The sequence below is a fragment of the Salmo salar genome, chromosome ssa20 (genome assembly GCF_905237065.1).
Source record: "Salmo salar chromosome ssa20, Ssal_v3.1, whole genome shotgun sequence".
NCBI lineage: Eukaryota > Metazoa > Chordata > Actinopteri > Salmoniformes > Salmonidae > Salmo > Salmo salar.
In genome coordinates this window covers 54,816,781-54,834,108 of record NC_059461.1, presented here as the reverse complement: position 1 = coordinate 54,834,108, position 17,328 = coordinate 54,816,781, and the positions used below count along the sequence as shown (strand labels likewise).

General features: G+C 47.6%; 1 protein-coding gene across 1 annotated transcript in view; it reads left to right on the top strand.

Moving 5' to 3' along the window:
- Positions 1 to 13,346: 13,346 nt before the first annotated feature.
- Positions 13,347 to 17,328, top strand: part of LOC106580815 (centrosomal protein of 164 kDa) — a 32,131-nt gene continuing 28,149 nt past the window's right edge. Inside the window, exons 1-8 of the mRNA XM_045703382.1 lie at positions 13,347 to 13,654; positions 13,736 to 14,762; positions 15,013 to 15,145; positions 15,437 to 15,826; positions 15,880 to 16,097; positions 16,540 to 16,596; positions 16,705 to 16,764; positions 16,849 to 16,924. Of these exons, the coding sequence (XP_045559338.1) occupies positions 13,347 to 13,654; positions 13,736 to 14,762; positions 15,013 to 15,145; positions 15,437 to 15,826; positions 15,880 to 16,097; positions 16,540 to 16,596; positions 16,705 to 16,764; positions 16,849 to 16,924 (2,269 nt within the window). The remainder of the gene's footprint in view (positions 13,655 to 13,735; positions 14,763 to 15,012; positions 15,146 to 15,436; positions 15,827 to 15,879; positions 16,098 to 16,539; positions 16,597 to 16,704; positions 16,765 to 16,848; positions 16,925 to 17,328) is intronic.

Below are 17,328 nucleotides of genomic sequence, written 5' to 3'. Positions count from 1 at the left end.
ACAAGATGTATGTCAGGAGAAGTGCAGTATTATCATAAGGAGACGTATACTTGGAATACGGTGGAGGAATGGAGGGAAAAGAGAGGCAGAGGAGGACTAAGAGAGAGAGGGAGGAAGAGGAAGAGGGTGAGCTTGAGTCGGTTAAAAATGGTGGGAAAAAGGGAGATGGTTTGTTAAAGAAGAATGGTAGAAAGTGTAAGCAGAGTGAGTTGAAGACAGGAGGAGAAATGGAAGTGAATGAGGGCGAAGTATCAGAGGTGGTAGGTGTGGTGAAGTTCTCAAAGCCCAAGGCTTGCCCCGAGGGTCAGGATAAAGATTAGTCTGAGACAGTAGGAGTGACGTTTTTGGAAAAAGTGTACTCTTGCCTTTTGGCTGATCCATTTCAGGTTTCAGGGTGGGTGAAAACAGAGTTGGGTGCTGTGGAATTGCTGAGGGTAACCAGAAGTGGTCTTGTGATAATTGTTTGTGTTTCTGCTGGTCAGAAGGAGCAGGCACTCCATGTTAAACGAATGGGGGCAAGACCTGAATTGTTTTGGTCTCAAGAAAAGGGCGCCATTGAAAGGAGTGATTACTGGGGTAGCGGTAAATGTGAAAGCTGACAAACTGAAGGGGAAGATTTCCGGTGTTTGTGATGCTCGTCGTTTGGTGCGATGCAGACAGGGTGGCGTGAGTGGAGAAACAGAAGAGTCATTGTTTGTTCTTTTGAGTTTTGATGTTGAGTCTGGACGACAAAGGGATGTTAGGATATATAAGTTAACCTGTCCAAGCTTTTGTGCCAACTACATTACATTGTTACAGGTGTCAAGCTTATGGGCATGTGGCAGCAGTGTGTAGGAGGGAGGTTCCTAGGTTAGAGAAGTGTGCAGAAGGGCATGAGACAAAGGAATGTGTAGCACTGGGGAAAGTAATGGTACAGTATGTGTTAATTGTAGGGGTGAAAAATTAAAGGAGCGCCACACACTCTAGGAGCTCAGATGTAGTAATGTAATAACCTAATATCGGTTAGACAGCTTGTCTGTCGAAATGTTGGATATTAGGTTATTAAATGACTGCATCTCAGCTCCTAGAGTGAGCGGCTCTCCTTTAATTTTTCAAGTGTTCTACTCCGCTAGCCAGCACCTCGCCTAAATAGGTGTGCGTTTCTTTCGCCTCTAGATTAAATGTAGGGGTGCCCATGGGGCTGGGGATCAGAAATGCTTGGTGCGAGAGAGGCAGGTTGAGGTTTCCAGGGTTAGAGTAGTACAGAAGTTGTCATATGCTGAGGCAGTGAAGAAAGTAGAGGAAGATGGGTCAAGGGTAGGGATCCTGAGAGGAGTGTTGTGAGTAGCAGATCTGTACCAGTACAGAGGGATAAACCATCGAGTGATATATGTTTCAGTAAGATTGGATTTTAGGCATTTATAGTAATGGTTATCAACTGTACTGCAGGGATGGAATGTAAGCTGCAAAAAATAGAGGTTATGGTGGCAGCTGCAGAGAGGTATTTGGGTGTGCGAGACTTAAAAAACAAACATTTATTTAACTAGGCAAGTCAGTTAAGAACAAATTCTTATTTACAACGACGGCCTACTCCAGCCAAACCCAGACGCCCTATGGGACTCCCAATCACAGCAGGTTTTGATACAGCCTGGATTCGAACCAGAGTGTCTGTAGTGACGCCTTAAGCACTGAGATGCAGTGCCTTAGACCGCTGCTCCACTCGGGACATCAAAATAATTACAGGCTGTGTTAAGTGGTGGTGTTCCATCCTTTCAGGCTGTTGGCCTGAAGTAGGACTAAATAGATTTATATATTTATATATATATATATTTTAGCAAAGTATAAGGGAGTTATACATACCGCACCAACAGATCCACAGATGATGCAATCTCTATTGCACTCCACACTGCCCTTTCACACCTGGACAAAAGGAACTATGTGAGAATGTTATTCATTGACTACAGCTCAGCGTTCAACACCATAGTGCCCTCAAAGCTCATCATTAAGCTAAGGACTCATCCCTAACCCTGGGACTAAACACCTCCCTCTGCAACTGGATCCTGGACTTCATGACGGGCCGCCCCCAGGTGGTAAGGGGAGGTAACAACACATCCGCCACGCCGATCCTCAACAGGGGTTTGCCCCTCAGGTGTGCGTGCTCAGTCCCCTCCTGTACTCCCTGTTCACTCATGACTACAAGGCCAGGCACGACTCCAACACCATCATTAAGTTTGCTGATGACACAACAGTGGTAGGCCTGATCACCAACAACGATGAGACAGCCTATCGGGAGGAGATCAGTGACCTGACTGTGTGGTGCAAGGACAACAACCTCTCCCTCAATGTGATCAAGACAAAGGAGATGATTGTAGACTACAGGAAAAGGAGGACCGAGCACGCCCCCATTCTCATCGACAGGGCTGTCGTGGAGCAGGTTGAGAGCTTCAAGTTCCTTGGCGTCCACATCACCAACAAACTAACATGGTTCAAGCACACCAAGACAGTCGTGTAGAGGCCACGACAAAACCTATTCCCTCTCAGGAGACTGAAATGATTTAGCATGGGTCCTCAGATCCTCATAAGGTTTTACGGCTGCACCATCGAGAGCATTCTGATGGGTTGCATCACTGCCTGGTATGGCAACTGTTTGGCCTCCGACCACAAGCCACTACAGAGGGTAGTGCGTATGGCCCAGTACATCACCGCAGCCACGCTTCCTGCAATCCAGGACCTCTATACCAGGCGGTGTCAGAGGAAGGCCCTAAAAATTGTCAACGACCCCAGCCACCCTAGTCATAGACTGTTCTCTCTGCTACCACACGGCAAGTGGTACCGGAGCACCATGTCTAGGTCCAAGAGGCTTCTAAACAGCTTCTATCGCCAAGCAATAAGACTCCTGAACAGCTAATCAAATGGCTACTCAGACTATTTGCATTGCCCCCCCCCCCCATTATCTACACATACTCACTTTAATAACTCTTGTAAGTTTGTAAGTAAGCATTTCACTGTAAGGTTTACACCTGTTGTATATTCGGCGCATGTGACAAATACAATTTGATTTTGATTTTATACAACATATGTAGCGGTAATGCAACATATGTTGGATGTCAACCGCCGTCAATCTTCATTGAAAAGCAGAAACAGAAGCAGAAGCAGCAGCAGAAGCAGCAGTCTACGTGGTTGCTAGGGCTGTTAGAACGGAAACTGAATAAAGCGTCCCTGGAAGCTCCATCAGCGGATTCTGTTTTGATATGTTGTGGTTGTTTAGGTAGCAGACCCAGTGCAACTATTATACTCATTTGTAAGGGAAAATGTCGATTATAATCGCAGTCGATTGATCTTACCCTTACTGGGACAGGAGAAGAACTTGTAGTTAGGTAGGTAAATCGTATAATTTTTTTGTCCAAGTTTAATTTTATAGCTAGCTAATATGCTAACGTTAGCATGCTGACGTTTTCCTCTGAGATGACACCTCCCTGCCTTGATCTGTCAGGGAACTTAACGTTAGCCTGCTATCTAGCTAGTTATTCTAATTTAAACGGCCAACTAGCTAATGTAGCTAACTAGCTCGTTACGTAGCTAAACTGACGTTAGCCAACTACATTCACGTACTAGCTAGCTAAAAAGCAAAGTTAAAACTACTATACTGTGGTTTTAACTCGCTAAATTAGCTAATTGATGTGAACTCCCGCTACCCCCTTTTGTTTTCACTTGAAAACGTTTCCCCCTTTAACTGTGGCAAAGGGTTCTTCATTGTGACTAGATTCACTTAGCTAGCTACCCAACTACTATAGCTAACGTTACGTGGATAGAGTTTGCAAAACCCAATAATAGCATAGACCCATATAGGCACTGGTGTAAAGTACTTACATTTTGTTTTAAATATATATATATATATTTATTTATTTATTTTAAACCCTTATTTTACCAAGTAAGTTGACTGAGAACACATTCTCATTTACAGCAACGACCTGGGGAATAGTTACAGTGGAGAGTGGGGGATGATTAGGTGGCCAGATTGGGAATTTAGCCAGGACACCGGGGTTAACACCCCTACGATTACGATAAGTGCCATGGGATCTTTAGTGACCACAGAGAGTCAGGACACCCGTTTAACGTCCCATCAGAAAAACGGCACCCATCACAGGGCAATGTCCCCAATCATTGCCCTGGGGCATTGGGATATTTTTTTAGACCAGATGGAAGGGTGCCTCCTACTGGCCCTCCAACTACTTAAGTCGTTTTTTGGGTAATCTTTACTTTACTATTTATATTTTTGACAACTTTTACTTCACAACATTCCTAAAGAATGCTTAGCAGGACTGGAAAATGGCCAAATTCACACACTTATCAAGATCCCTGGTCACCCATACTGCCTCTGATCTGGCGGACTTATTAAACACAAATGCTTCATTTGTAAATGAGCTACAGGCAGTTAGATTTGGGTATGTCATTTTAGGCGAAAATTGAAAAAAGGGTTCGATCCTTAAGAGTATATTTAAAACCAAATACCTTTATACTTTTACTCAAGTATTATTTTACTGGGTGACTTTCACTTTTACTTGAGTCATTTTCTATTAAGGTATCTTTACTTTTACTCAAGTATGACAATTGGGTGCTTTTTCCACCACTGCCCATAGGACTGTACACAAATAGAGGTCCCATATGGGATTTGGTTTGTAGTGATGCATACGCTACTTGCAAATGCAATTCAACCCAGCTAAAATGTTCAAATGGCATCTACAACATGACTATTTCCCCCCCTTAGTAACCATGACAGCAGCTGCTGCTCTACAGATTGGAGACCAGCTGATCCTGGAAGAGGACTACGATGAGAACTATATCCCCTCTCAACAAGGTAGAGAGGAATGATACAGAAGGGGCAGTATGGCAACCTTTCTAGTTGACAGATCAGTAGACTGTACACCGCATTGCTGAAACAGAACTACACAAGCATGGTGCAAATTATTGTAGTGGGCATCAAACACATAGGCACGTCTCAAAACCAAGCAATGCTCTGTTTTACATAGACATGCTGTGCTTCATGACACATTCACTAACTTATTTTGGTTGCGTGAGAAGTCATGTAATGTTAGCTGGATATTTTCCTCACTGCTTTCTTCCCCTCCCCTATCAGAGATCCACGAGTACGCACGAGAGATTGGCATTGATCCCAATCAGGAGCCGGAGCTCCTATGGCTGGCCAGGGAGGGCATTGTTGCCCCACTGCCTCCCGAATGGAAACCCTGGTAAGCAGGCAGGTGTCTGCCACTATACCAGAAATGGAGTCTGAACCTGGTGGCGTCGGTCGGTAACATCCACTCAAGTGAATTTGAAACCGAACACAAATATTCTCACCTGTGTGGTGAATTTGTGTGTGGATGGTCAACATATTTGTAGAGGGGGGATGCTTTTTGTGCTACGCCAATTAATTGCAGTAAAACAGTACTTTTTATTACATTTTTAACAGTACTTTTTTGATAGTGATTCATTAAGCAAAAATAACACAGATTTGGTCATACTGACTAGTCACAATGTCACCCTTCTCTTGCATGGATCAGTTGTGTCTTGGTCGAGGTCTCGATTCACAGTCTTTTTACTGTGATCTGAGTTTGAAGACACCTGACATTGACTCCATCTCTGGCCCCTAGCTGTGTAACAACAGTGGTAGACTGCCCAGTATTCCCAGACACCATATACGCCTACAATCTACCTGTCAAAGGAAAAGTGCTTTCTCCACATCTTTCTTACTCTCTAGATCCTCCCTAGCTGGCCTAGTTCAGTAAGTGGTTTCTCAAATCCCACCTATTAGTGCCACTGTTATTTTAACGTTCACTGGTCTCTTCTCCCTTCTCTGGGTTCTGAGGTGCTGAAGTGACTCCCTCCTCTCCCTCCTCTCGCAGTCAGGACGTGTCGGGGGACGTGTACTACTTCAACTTCTCCTCGGGTCAGTCCACCTGGGACCACCCGTGTGACGAGCAATACCGCAGCCTGGTAAAACAGGAGCGCGAACGAGCCGGCACACAGCCCCACGGGCCCCCCGCCACTAAGAAGAAGGAGAAGAAGAAAAAAGACAAAGAGCCAAAGAAGAAGGCGAAAGACCAAGAGCTCCTGAAACCACCAGGAGTGAGTGGGTGTTATGTTCTGAAATACACCAAGCACATGAAGTGAGTCACAGATGTCTCAGAACTCTGCAGTGCTGTTGTGTGTAGATCTATTGGTCTGGAAATAACTTCAACTCTAAATAATGTCAAAGAAGCACGGCTATTCCACATAGTCACTGAGGCGTCGCAGAAAATACTATAAATAGTAGAAAGGAAACAAAGTACAAAGAGGAGGCCTTTAGAGTGGCTTGGCTGAACCAATACATTATTATATTATTGTCTTGGTTATCAACACGACAGTCATATACTCATGCTTGGTTGCTTCATGGCCCTGAGTTGCTAGGTGATACAGTTGTACCGATATAGGGATTGTCGTAGTGATAATAGAGTTGTAAACAAGTCATTGTCCTAAGTCATTCTCCATTTGCTATGTGTATCCTTTCTTAACAGTCTGTAAACAAAGGGGAAAGTCCTGCATTGAAGGAGAGCCAGACAGAAACAGGGAAGGCCACTCTCGGATTACAGGGACCCTCTGCACCCACCCAGCCCCCTCTCTCCCCCCTGAATGCCCTCTCTAATACAGCACCCCCCAGCTTGGCTCCACTATCCCACCTGTCCACCCTCCCTCCTCTCACCTGGGCTGTATCTCCTCTCTCCCCACTGGGTGGGTCTGTCCGCAGCAGTACGGCCCTAGCGGACGCCCAAGAGATCCTGGGCCTTTCTCCTGGCTTCTCTAGAGCTTTCTCTGACCCAGTCCCAGAAACTCAGCCTTCACCTGCCTCCTCACACCCTCCCAACACCCCTGGGAGGGGGTTCGAACTGACTTGGGGGCTAGCGCCATACGATGAGGAATGGGACAGGGCAGTGGAGTTTGGCCTAGGGCCCACTGATGACACACAGAGCCAAGCTGATGCAGTTAGTCATGGTAGTATCGAGGGGGGAGCAGAGGGCTTTGTCACTGAGGAGGTGGTGGAATGGAGGGAGGCAGCAGAAGAGGGCAGGGAGAGCAGTAGTGATTTCAGGGACAAGGTGGTCTGTTTGGAAGTGGTGGTAGAGGAAGGAAAGGCTATTGAACCCCAATTGCCTTCATGTGGTCATTCTACACCTGGGGCAGTGATGACCGAAACATATGAGGGAAGAGAAAGCCAAGCCAAGCAGAAGGAAAAGTTCATCCCAGGAGTTCACTTACTTGATGCCAGGGACAGTGAGCAGGGCCTCGTCCCCTACCTGGCCCCTCTCTGTCTCTCCCCGGGGCCCATGTCCCCTTACCTCTCAACCGAGAGACATGGAAAGGGAGAGAGCATGGCTGATCCCGCAGGGCAGGGCAGTGCAGGGAGTCGGCAGGTAGGACCACAGATTACAGACAGGCAATAGTAAAACAGGCTCAGAGCGTAAAGGAACTGTTATAGTCATAGGAGAAGGATTGGTAGAAGCAGGTGAATGATGGGAGCAGTATACCAAATTTGACTCCATGATCCTTGAATATCATGATGATTACTATTAACCTGGCAACTCTCTATACAACAGATTTGTTCACGTGTGTCTCTCTCTGTCTCTCAGCCGTTGAGCTTGACCCTTGGGCCTCTGCAGACCCCAATGGGGAGCCTGGGGAGCCTTGCTCCACTACGGGGTCTTGATGGCGCGGCTTTGAGGGGGTCCCTGGGCAGCTATGGAGGGCTGGAGTCCCTGAAGAGTCCCCTTGGGGTAAGAGCTTTCACCTTGACGAAAAATAATGATAGTTATGTACTGTATTACCTTTATGCTTATAGTGTGCTGTTCAGAGTCCTTAACCTTTTACTTATCTCTTTCTCTCTGTCTCTCCTCCTTCACTTCCTCCCTCCCTCCCCCAAGGGTCCTCTCTCAAGCCTGGGGTCCAGCTTACTGGGAGGGCGACAGGAGGAGCGCGTGTCTTTCTCTCTGCCTGGGTTCGAGGATGACGAGGGTAACATCTCAGAGGATGAGCAGCCGGTACGTCTTTCAACTGGCAACGTGCATACCAGCCCTTTCAGGGCACTGAAGCAGAATTTTTGGAGAACAAAAGTGTTTCATTTGTGGAGTATACATTACAACCTGTAATTTAAACTGATTTTTATTTGGATTTAATGTAATGGACATACACAAAATAGTCAAAATTGGTGAAGTGAAATAAAAAAAATTACTTGATACATTTTTCTTTTTTTAAGAAATAAATATGGAAAAGTGGTGCGTGCATATATATTCACCCCCTTTGCTACGAAGCCCCTAAATAAGATCTGGTGCAACCAATTACCTTCAGAAGTCACATAATTAGTTAAATAAAGTCCACATGTGTGCAATCTAAGTGTCACATGATCTCAGTATATATGCACATGTTCTGTGTGTAACACAGAGTCTGCAACACCACTAAGCAAGGGGCCCCACCAAGCAAGTGGCACCATGTAGACCAAGGAGCTCTCCAAACAGATCAGGGACAAAGTTGTGGAGAAGTACAGATCAGGGTTGGGTTATAAAAAAATATCCAAAACTTTGAACATCCCACGGAGCACCATTAAATCCATTATTCAAAAATGGAAAGAATATGGCACCACAACAAACCTGCCAAGAGAGTGCTGCCCACCAAAACTCATGGACCAGGCAATGAGGGCATTAGTCAGAGAGGCAACAAAGAGACCAAAGATAACCCTGAAGCAGCTGCAAAGCTCCACAGCGGAGATTGGAGTATTTGTCCATAGGACCACTTTAAGCCGTACACTCCACAGAGCTGGGCTTTACGGAAGAGTGGCCAGAAATAAGCCATTGCTTAAAGAAAAGAATAAGCAAACACGTTTGGTGTTCGCCAAAAGGCTTGTGGGAGACTCCCCAAACATATGGAAGAAGGTACTCTGGTCAGATGAGACTAAAATGTAGCATTTTGGCCATCAAGGAAAAATGTCTGGTACAAACCCAACACCTCTCATCAACCCAAGAACACCATCCCCACAGTGAAGCATGGTGCTGTGGGGATGTTTTTCATCGTCAGGGATTGGGAAACTGGACAGTATTGAAGGAATGATGGATGGCGCTAATTACAGGGAAATTCTTGAGGGAAACCTGTTTCAGTCTTCCAGAGATTTGAGACTGGGACGGAGGTTCACCTTCCAGCAAGACAATGACCCTAAGGATACTGATAAAGCACTCGAGTTGTTTAAGGGAAAACACTCGAGTTGTTTAAGGGGAAACATTTAAATGTCTTGGAATGGCCTAGTCAAAGCCCAGACCTCAGTCCAATTGAGAGTCTGTGTTATGACTTAAAGATTGCAGGACACCAGCGGAACCCATCAAACTGGAGCAGTTTTGCCTTGAAGAATGGGCAAAAATCCCAATGGCTAGATGTGCCAAGCTTATAGAGACATACCCCAAGAGACTTGCAGCTGTAATTGCTGCAAAAGGTGGCTCTTCAAAGTATTGACTTTGGGGGGGTGAATAGTTATGCACGCTGAAGTTTTCTTGTCTTATTTCTTGTTTGTTTCACAATAAAAAATATTTTGCATCTTAAAAGTGGTAGGCATGTTGTATAAATCAAATGATACAACCCCCCCCAAAAATACATTTTAAATCCAGGTTGTAAGGCAACAAAATAGGAAAAATGCCAGGAGGGGTGAATACTTTCGCAAGCCACTGTAAGTTAGATGTGTGACTGTGATGCTGTTTGCAGAGTCCTCGTGGCTCGGCCAGACTGTTACAGAACCTGCACCTGGACTTGGATGCGTTGGGAGGAGGGCTGCAGTATGAGGTACACCACCTTCTTCACCATGCACAACAAGACAGCACAAGAACATCAAATAGGGGTCATTTCACACTTATAACAGAACACATACCATACTCATAATGTTACATAGCACACCTACCACTCACCTTCAACTGTGAACCATTTTACTGAAAATGTCTATTTTATAGCATAACCCCCTTGGGACTTTTCACCTACTTTCAACTCCATCCGTGATACCAGTGCAGACAAGCCCGTGTCATTATTACATTAGAAAACCTCTCTGGGTGTGTTGTGTGGCTAACAGGACAGCGAGGCCAGTGGAGTGGCCCCACCAGAGGAGAGGACAGAAGCAGAGCTACGGGACCTAGCCCTGTCTGGAGAGCACAGCCCTGAGCCCACCCCTCAACAGGTAACACCAACACTACTGATGCGCCTCAATCTATTACGTCTCTCGCTTTCTCTCTTTTCATCCCACTGTCAATCCTGTGGTGTATGTCCGTTGTAGGACTTTCTAGTAGTTTAAACTATACACTTAGATATATTGAACCGTCTCAAACTCATGACTATGCTATCAGATCTGTCTGAAGAGAGATCACAAGATGCAGACCTAGATACAGTGAGGGAAAAAAGTATTTGATCCCCTGCTGATTTTGTACGTTTGCCCACTGACAAAGAAATGATCAGTCTATAATTTTAATGGTAGGATTATCTGAACAGTGAGAGACAGAATAACAACAAAAAAACGCATGTCAAAAATGTTATAAATTGATTTGCATTTTAATGAGGGAAATAAGTATTTGACCCCCTCTCAATCAGAAAGATTTCTGGCTCCCAGGTGTCTTTTATACAAGTAACGAGCTGAGATTAGGAGCACACTCTTAAAGGGACTGCTCCTAATCTCAGCTTGTTACCTGTATAAAAGACACCTGTCCACAGAAGCAATCAATCAATCAGTTTCCAAACTCTCCACCATGGCCAAGAACAAAGAGCTCTCCAAGGATGTCAGGGACAAGATTGTAGACCTACACAAGGCTGGAATGGGCTACAAGACCATCGCCAAGCAGCTTGGTGAGAAGGTGACAACAGTTGGTGCAATTATTCGCAAATGGAAGAAACACAAAAGAACTGTCAATCTCCCTCGGCCTGGGGCTCCATGCAAGATCTCACCTCGTGGAGTTGCAATGATCATGAGAATGGTGAGGAATCAGCCCAGAACTACACGGGAGGATCTTGTCAATGATCTCAAGGCAGCTGGGACCATAGTCACCAAGAAAACAATTGGTAACACACTACGCCGTGAAGGACTGAAATCCTGCAGCGCCCGCAAGGTCCCCCTGCTCAAGAAAGCACATATACATGCCCATCTGAAGTTTGCCAATGAACATCTGAATGATTCAGAGGACAACTGGGTGAAGTGTTGTGGTCAGATGAGACCAAAATGGAGCTCTTTGGCATCAACTCAACTCGCCGTGTTTGGAGGAGGAAGAATGCTGCCTATGACCCGAAGAACACCATCCCCACCGTCAAACATGGAGATGGAAACATTATGCTTTGGGGGTGTTTTTCTGCTAAGGGGACAGGACAACTTCACCGCATCAAAGGGACGATGGACGGGGCCATGTACCGTCAAATCTTAGGTGAGAACCTCCTTCCCTCAGCCAGGGCATTGAAAATGGATCGTGGATGGGTATTCTAGCATGACAATGACCCAAAACACACGGCCAAGGCAACAAAGGAGTGACTCAAGAAGAAGCACATTAAGGTCCTGGAGTGGCCTAGCCAGTCTCCAGACCTTAATCCCATAGAAAATCTGTGGAGGGAGCTGAAGGTTCGAGTTGCCAAACGTCAGCCTCAAAACCTTAATGACTTGGAGAAGATCTGCAAATAGGAGTGGGACAAAATCCCTCCTGAGATGTGTGCAAACCTGGTGGCCAACTACAAGAAACGTCTGACCTCTGTGATTGCCAACAAGGGTTTTGCCACCAAGTACTAAGTCATGTTTTGCAGAGGGGTCAAATACTTATTTCCCTCATTAAAATGCAAATCAATGTATAACATTTTTGACATGCGTTTTTCTGGATTTTTTAGTTGTTATTCTGTCTCTCACTGTTCAAATAAACCTACCATTAAAATTATAGACTGATCATTTCTTTGTCAGTGGGCAAACGTACAAAATCAGCAGGGATCAAATACTTTCTTCCCTCACTGTAGAAGTGCTCTTGTGTACTAGATTGATTGCCTTGAACCAAAACCAACACTTGAGGGATGGACAGTGTAAGCTATCATTGGGAAACTGTGTATGCCTATTCATTCATTGAGACATAACATCTTTGTCATTTATCAACTCTCATAAGTGTGTGTGTGTGTGTGTGTGACTCTAAACACGTGTTTCGGTTCTTGTCTCGATCTCTTCCTGGTTGTGTAGCTGCTGTGTCAGTGGGAGCTGTGCTATGGTCACGGCTGCCACTGTTTCTTTCTGTTGGTCCTCTTGTCCTCATACTGTCACTGTTATTGCTTTGCCGTCTGAGTCGTTCATTTTATCACCCCTCCCCTTTGGTCTTAGGTCTTTCTGTGTGTGTATGTGTTTAACTGTGTACTTCCTCTGATTTTGTCACACTTCTCTGTGTTTGTTGTTGTTGAGATGACTGCTCTCTTTCGATTACCTCTACCTACGGAATGCGTGAGTGGTTTGCATGCTGCTCAGGTCCCTGTGTCTTCTCGTCACAATATTTTGTCCCCCCCCTACTTTCTTTTTGTGTTTGTCTATGCACGCCTTCCCTCTCTTTCTCTCTGGGTGCCACCATCCTCCTCTTCCAACCAAGGACTCCCTTCGTGGACGCCACCTCCCCTCCTGTCCACCATGCGGAGGCAGCAAGGACTGCAGTAGTGCTGGGGTCTGCCCCCCTACCTCAGACCCCCAGCATGCTAAAACTAGAGACAGTGGAGAGGAAGAGGAGGAGGAGGAAGATTATGAGGAGGGGTGGGGAGAGGACGGAGAGAGTGTGGCTGAGGAGGAAGGAGGTGAAGAGGAGAACCAGGGAGAAGAGGGACAAGTGAGTGAGAAGAAGAAAGGAGAGGAGGAGGAGGGCAAGGACGTTGAGGCTGAGGCCAGTGAGGAGGTAGAGTGTGTAGAAAAGTTGGAGGGAGAGGAGCAAAGTGATGAGGTCATAAAGAGGTGTGTAAAAAGTGAGGAAGGGGAGGAAGAGGGGACTGGTGACGCAGTTGAGAAAAGTGTGGAAAATGTCAATAAAAAGGAGGAAGAACAAGGAAGTGATGAAAAGATAGAGAGATATCTTGGAGATCAAGAAGAGAGGGATAGGGTAGTAGAGCAATGTGTTAAAAATGAAGAACTTGATAAACAGGTAGAGGAAAGAAATGAGCTGGTTGAGAGCAGTGTTAAAAGTGAGGGAGAACAAAAAGCAGAAGAGAGTGATGAGGGAGTTGACAGACGCAATACAAGTGAGGAAGAAGGAGAGGAAAAAAAGGGGGAACAGGAGGAAGAGAGTGATGACGTAGTAGAGAGATATATGAAAGAGATGGAGGGAGGCGATGAAGAGGTAAGTGAGATAGTGTGGGAGAGATATTTGAAAAGCAAGCATGTGGAAAGGAAGGAAGAGACTGTCAGAGACAGTGTAGAGGAGAAGAAAGAGGAGGAAGATGAGGCAAAGGGAGATGAGGATAGTGATGAAGTGTTTGAGAGGTGGTTGAAAGAGGAGGCTGAGGAGGGTGAGAGTGAGGTGGTAGAGAGATGTGAGGAAGAGGAGGGTGAGAGTGAGGTGGTAGAGAGGTGTGTGAAAAGTGATGAAGAGGTGGACGAGGAGGGTGAGAGTGAGGTGGTAGAGAGGTGTGTGATAAGTGAGGAAGAGAAGGAAGAAGAGGGTAAAGAGGAGGGTGAGAGTGAGGTGTTGGAGAGGTGTGTGAAAAGCGAGGAGGTGGAGGAGGGTAAAGATGAACCTGAGGAGGTGGTGGAGAAGTGTGTGAAAAGCGAGGAGGTGGAGGAGGGTAAAGATGAACCTGAGGAGGTAGTGGAGAGGTGTGTGAAAAGCGAGGAAGTGGAGGAGGGTAAAGATGAACCTGAGGAGGTGGTGGAGAGGTGTGTGAAAAGCGAGGAAGTGGAGGAGGGTAAAGATGAACCTGAGGAGGTGGTGGAGAGGTGTGTGAAAAGCGAGGAGGTGGAGGAGGGTAAAGATGAACCTGAGGAGGTGGTGGAGAGGTGTGTGAAAAGCGAGGAAGTGGAGGAGGGTAAAGATGAACCTGAGGAGGTGGTGGAGAGGTGTGTGAAAAGCGAGGAAGTGGAGGAGGGTAAAGATGAACCTGAGGAGGTGGTGGAGAAGTGTGTGAAAAGCGAGGAAGTGGAGGAGGGTAAAGATGAACCTGAGGAGGTGGTGGAGAGGTGTGTGAAAAGCGAGGAAGTGGAGGAGGGTAAAGATGAACCTGAGGAGGTGTTGGAGAAGTGTGTGAAAAGCGAGGAAGTGGAGGAGGGTAAAGATGAACCTGAGGAGGTGGTGGAGAGGTGTGTGAAAAGCGAGGAAGTGGAGGAGGGTAAAGATGAACCTGAGGAGGTGGTGGAGAAGTGTGTGAAAAGCGAGGAAGTGGAGGAAAGTGACAAAGTCTTCGAGAGATGCTCGCTGAGTGAAAAACGAGCTAGTGAAGGAGAGGAGAGCAGTGAGGAGGAGGAGGTGGAGGGGTGCGTCAAAAGCAAACTAAAAGAAAAGGAAGGAGACAAACTTGAAGAAGACAGCGATGAGGTGGTGGAAGAAGTGCAAGCCTCACCGAAACCCAAAACATCCACAAGCTCAGGCGAAGTAATCGAGAGATTTGAACCACAAACGGTCCAAGTTAGGTCACTGGGGCAGAAGAAGAAGATAGCGGACCTTAAACGAAGTGACAACATGGAGGTGTATGTGGGGAAGAAGAAGAATTTGCCCAAACAAAGCCCTCTACCAGCAGAGGTAGGGGTTTGGTGTGCTTTGACCATGTCGTGGCCCCTGCCCTGGCTCCCCCTCTGCATGCACCTCCGCCCCTCTCTCAGCCAAAGGAGACACCAATCCACTCCCTGATGGGCTGTGTGTGTCCCAAGTCCCATCCCTGGTGAATCCAGCCCCCATGGTCTCCCTCGCACATCAAATTGGTGTCTTTGGTCTTTACACACATTTTTGCCAGTCCAGTAAACCTCCAGCCATTGTGCTTCTAACACTTCAGCCCCTGAGGACTGGATTGGAATATTCTGGTCCCCTTGTTGCCAGTTTTGCCTCTTCCTCCAGAGCTGAGCTCTGCAGTCCCATCCTGTCAGCCAGCCCCAAAAGCAGCCCCATCCTCTTCTCCAGCCCCAAAGGCAGCTTTATCCTCTAAGACAAACCTCTAGGCATCCCTATCCTCTCAGACAAACCTTTAGGCAGCCCTATCCTCTCAGACAAACCTTTAGGCAGCCCTATCCTCTCAGACAAACCTTTAGGCAGCCCTATCCTCTCAGACAGACCTCTAGGCAGCCCTATCCTCTCAGCCACACCCAAGGCAGCCCCATCTTCTCAGTCAGCCCCCTAGCAAGCCCTATCGTCTCAAACAGCCCCCTATGTGGATACATCCTCTAAGTCTACCACCAAGGCACTCTTATGCTTTCATCCAGCCCCCAAGGCATCCCAACCCTCTCTGGCAGCCCCACCCCCTCTGACAGCCCCCAAGACAGCCCCACCCCCTCTGACAGCCCCCAAGGCAGCCCCACCCCCTCTGACAGCTCCCAAGACAGCCCCACCCCCTCTGACAGCCCCCATGACAGCCCCACCCCCTCTGACGGCCCCCCAAGACAGCCCCACCCCCTCTGACAGCTCCCAAGACAGCCCCACCCCCTCTGACAGCCCCCATGACAGCCCCACCCCCTCTGACGGCCCCCCCAAGACAGCCCCACCCCCTCTGACAGCCCCCAAGACAGCCCCACCCCCTCTGACAGCCCCCAAGGCAGCCCCACCCCCTCTGACAGCCCCCAAGGCAGCCCCACCCTCTCAGACGGCCCCCCAAGGCACCCACACCCTGTCAGACAGCCCCCAAGGCACCCCCCACCCTCTCAAACAGCCCCCAAGGCAGCCCCACCCTCTCAGACAGCCCCCAAGGCAGCCCCACCCTCTCAGACAGCCCCCAAGGCACCCCCACCCTCTCAGACAGCCCCCAAGGCAGCCCCACCCTCTCAGACAGCCCCCAAGGCAGCCCCACCCTCTCAGACAGCCCCCAAGGCACCCCCACCCTCTCAGACAGCCCCCAAGGCGGCCCCGTCCTCTCATTCCAAACTTGCAGTACTGTAGCCTTTGTTTCTCTGTCTCTACTACCTGCTTGACCAGCCATGTGTTTGCGTGGTATGGGCATTTTGTCTGCCTCTTTGCCTCTTGTCTGCCCAAGCTTTGCTCATCAAGCCATGGGATGGCTGCTCTGTGCTGTTGACTAGTGTATTGTCCCTTTGCTGCTGTACTTGCTTTGCCCTACTACGAGAGCCTTCATAGTTGCTGTGTGTCCTCCTGTGTGACTGGGTGTGTATCGCTGAGAATGGCAGCATACATACATACATTCATGCATGCATGCCTGCCTGCCTGCCTGCCTGCCTGCCTGCCTGCCTGCCTGCCTGCCTGCCTGCCTGCCTGCCTGTCTGTCTGTCTGTCTGTCTGTCTGTCTGTCTGTCGTGTTGAGGTGATACGGTAGCACTATGCATCTTGTCAGTGACTGAGTGTGTGTTTACATCAGCAGTCCGAGGCCAGCGAGCACATTGAGGTGGCATCCTCCACCACCAAGGACCTCAGGGTACTTTTTATGGCTTGACAACATGCTTTATAATGTACATTTAAACAGATATTATCAAGGGGTGTGTTTAGTAAAGACTAACAGTGTTGTGTTCCATTTTCCCTTTAGTCTGGTTTTGGCTCCAAGTTGTCAGAGAACGTGCTGGACCTGAAGGATCTCTCCCCTGCTGTTAGTCCACTCTTGCAGGTACCACACTTTCTCCTCCTCTCCTCCTCTTCCTCTCCTTTCTTTTTCTCCCTCCTTCCTCCTCAGCTACAGTCTCTCCTTCCTCACTTGGATGTTCTCAGTCACAGTGGTTCTCTGGCTGTAGAGTCTGTAGGCACAGTTTGTACCGTTGTTTTATTTTGAGAGTAACACTCACATCATGCCACGTAGAGTTAGATGTTAGCATTTGCTATTCATATAAAAAAATATATATTTTCCGCAGGAAAAAGAGGGCAAAGTGAAAGTCAGTGCGGCAGAGGAGAAGGAATGGAGGAAGAGGGCAGAAGCTGCAGAGAGGTTGGCAGACTTTCTGATTCTGATAAATGCCCATACTTCAGTGGAATGTCCTCTCTGAATTTGAAACACACATTGTGATACAAGCCTATTGTCACTGTCACTGGTGCAGTAGTATGTCTCTCGCACAGATCTGCAGTCTAGAGCTGAGCCAAATCATTTATCTGACTTCCCTCCCTCGCTCTCTCTTTCTCTCTCCCCTCCCTCCCTCCCTCCCCTGGCCCCCACTCTGCA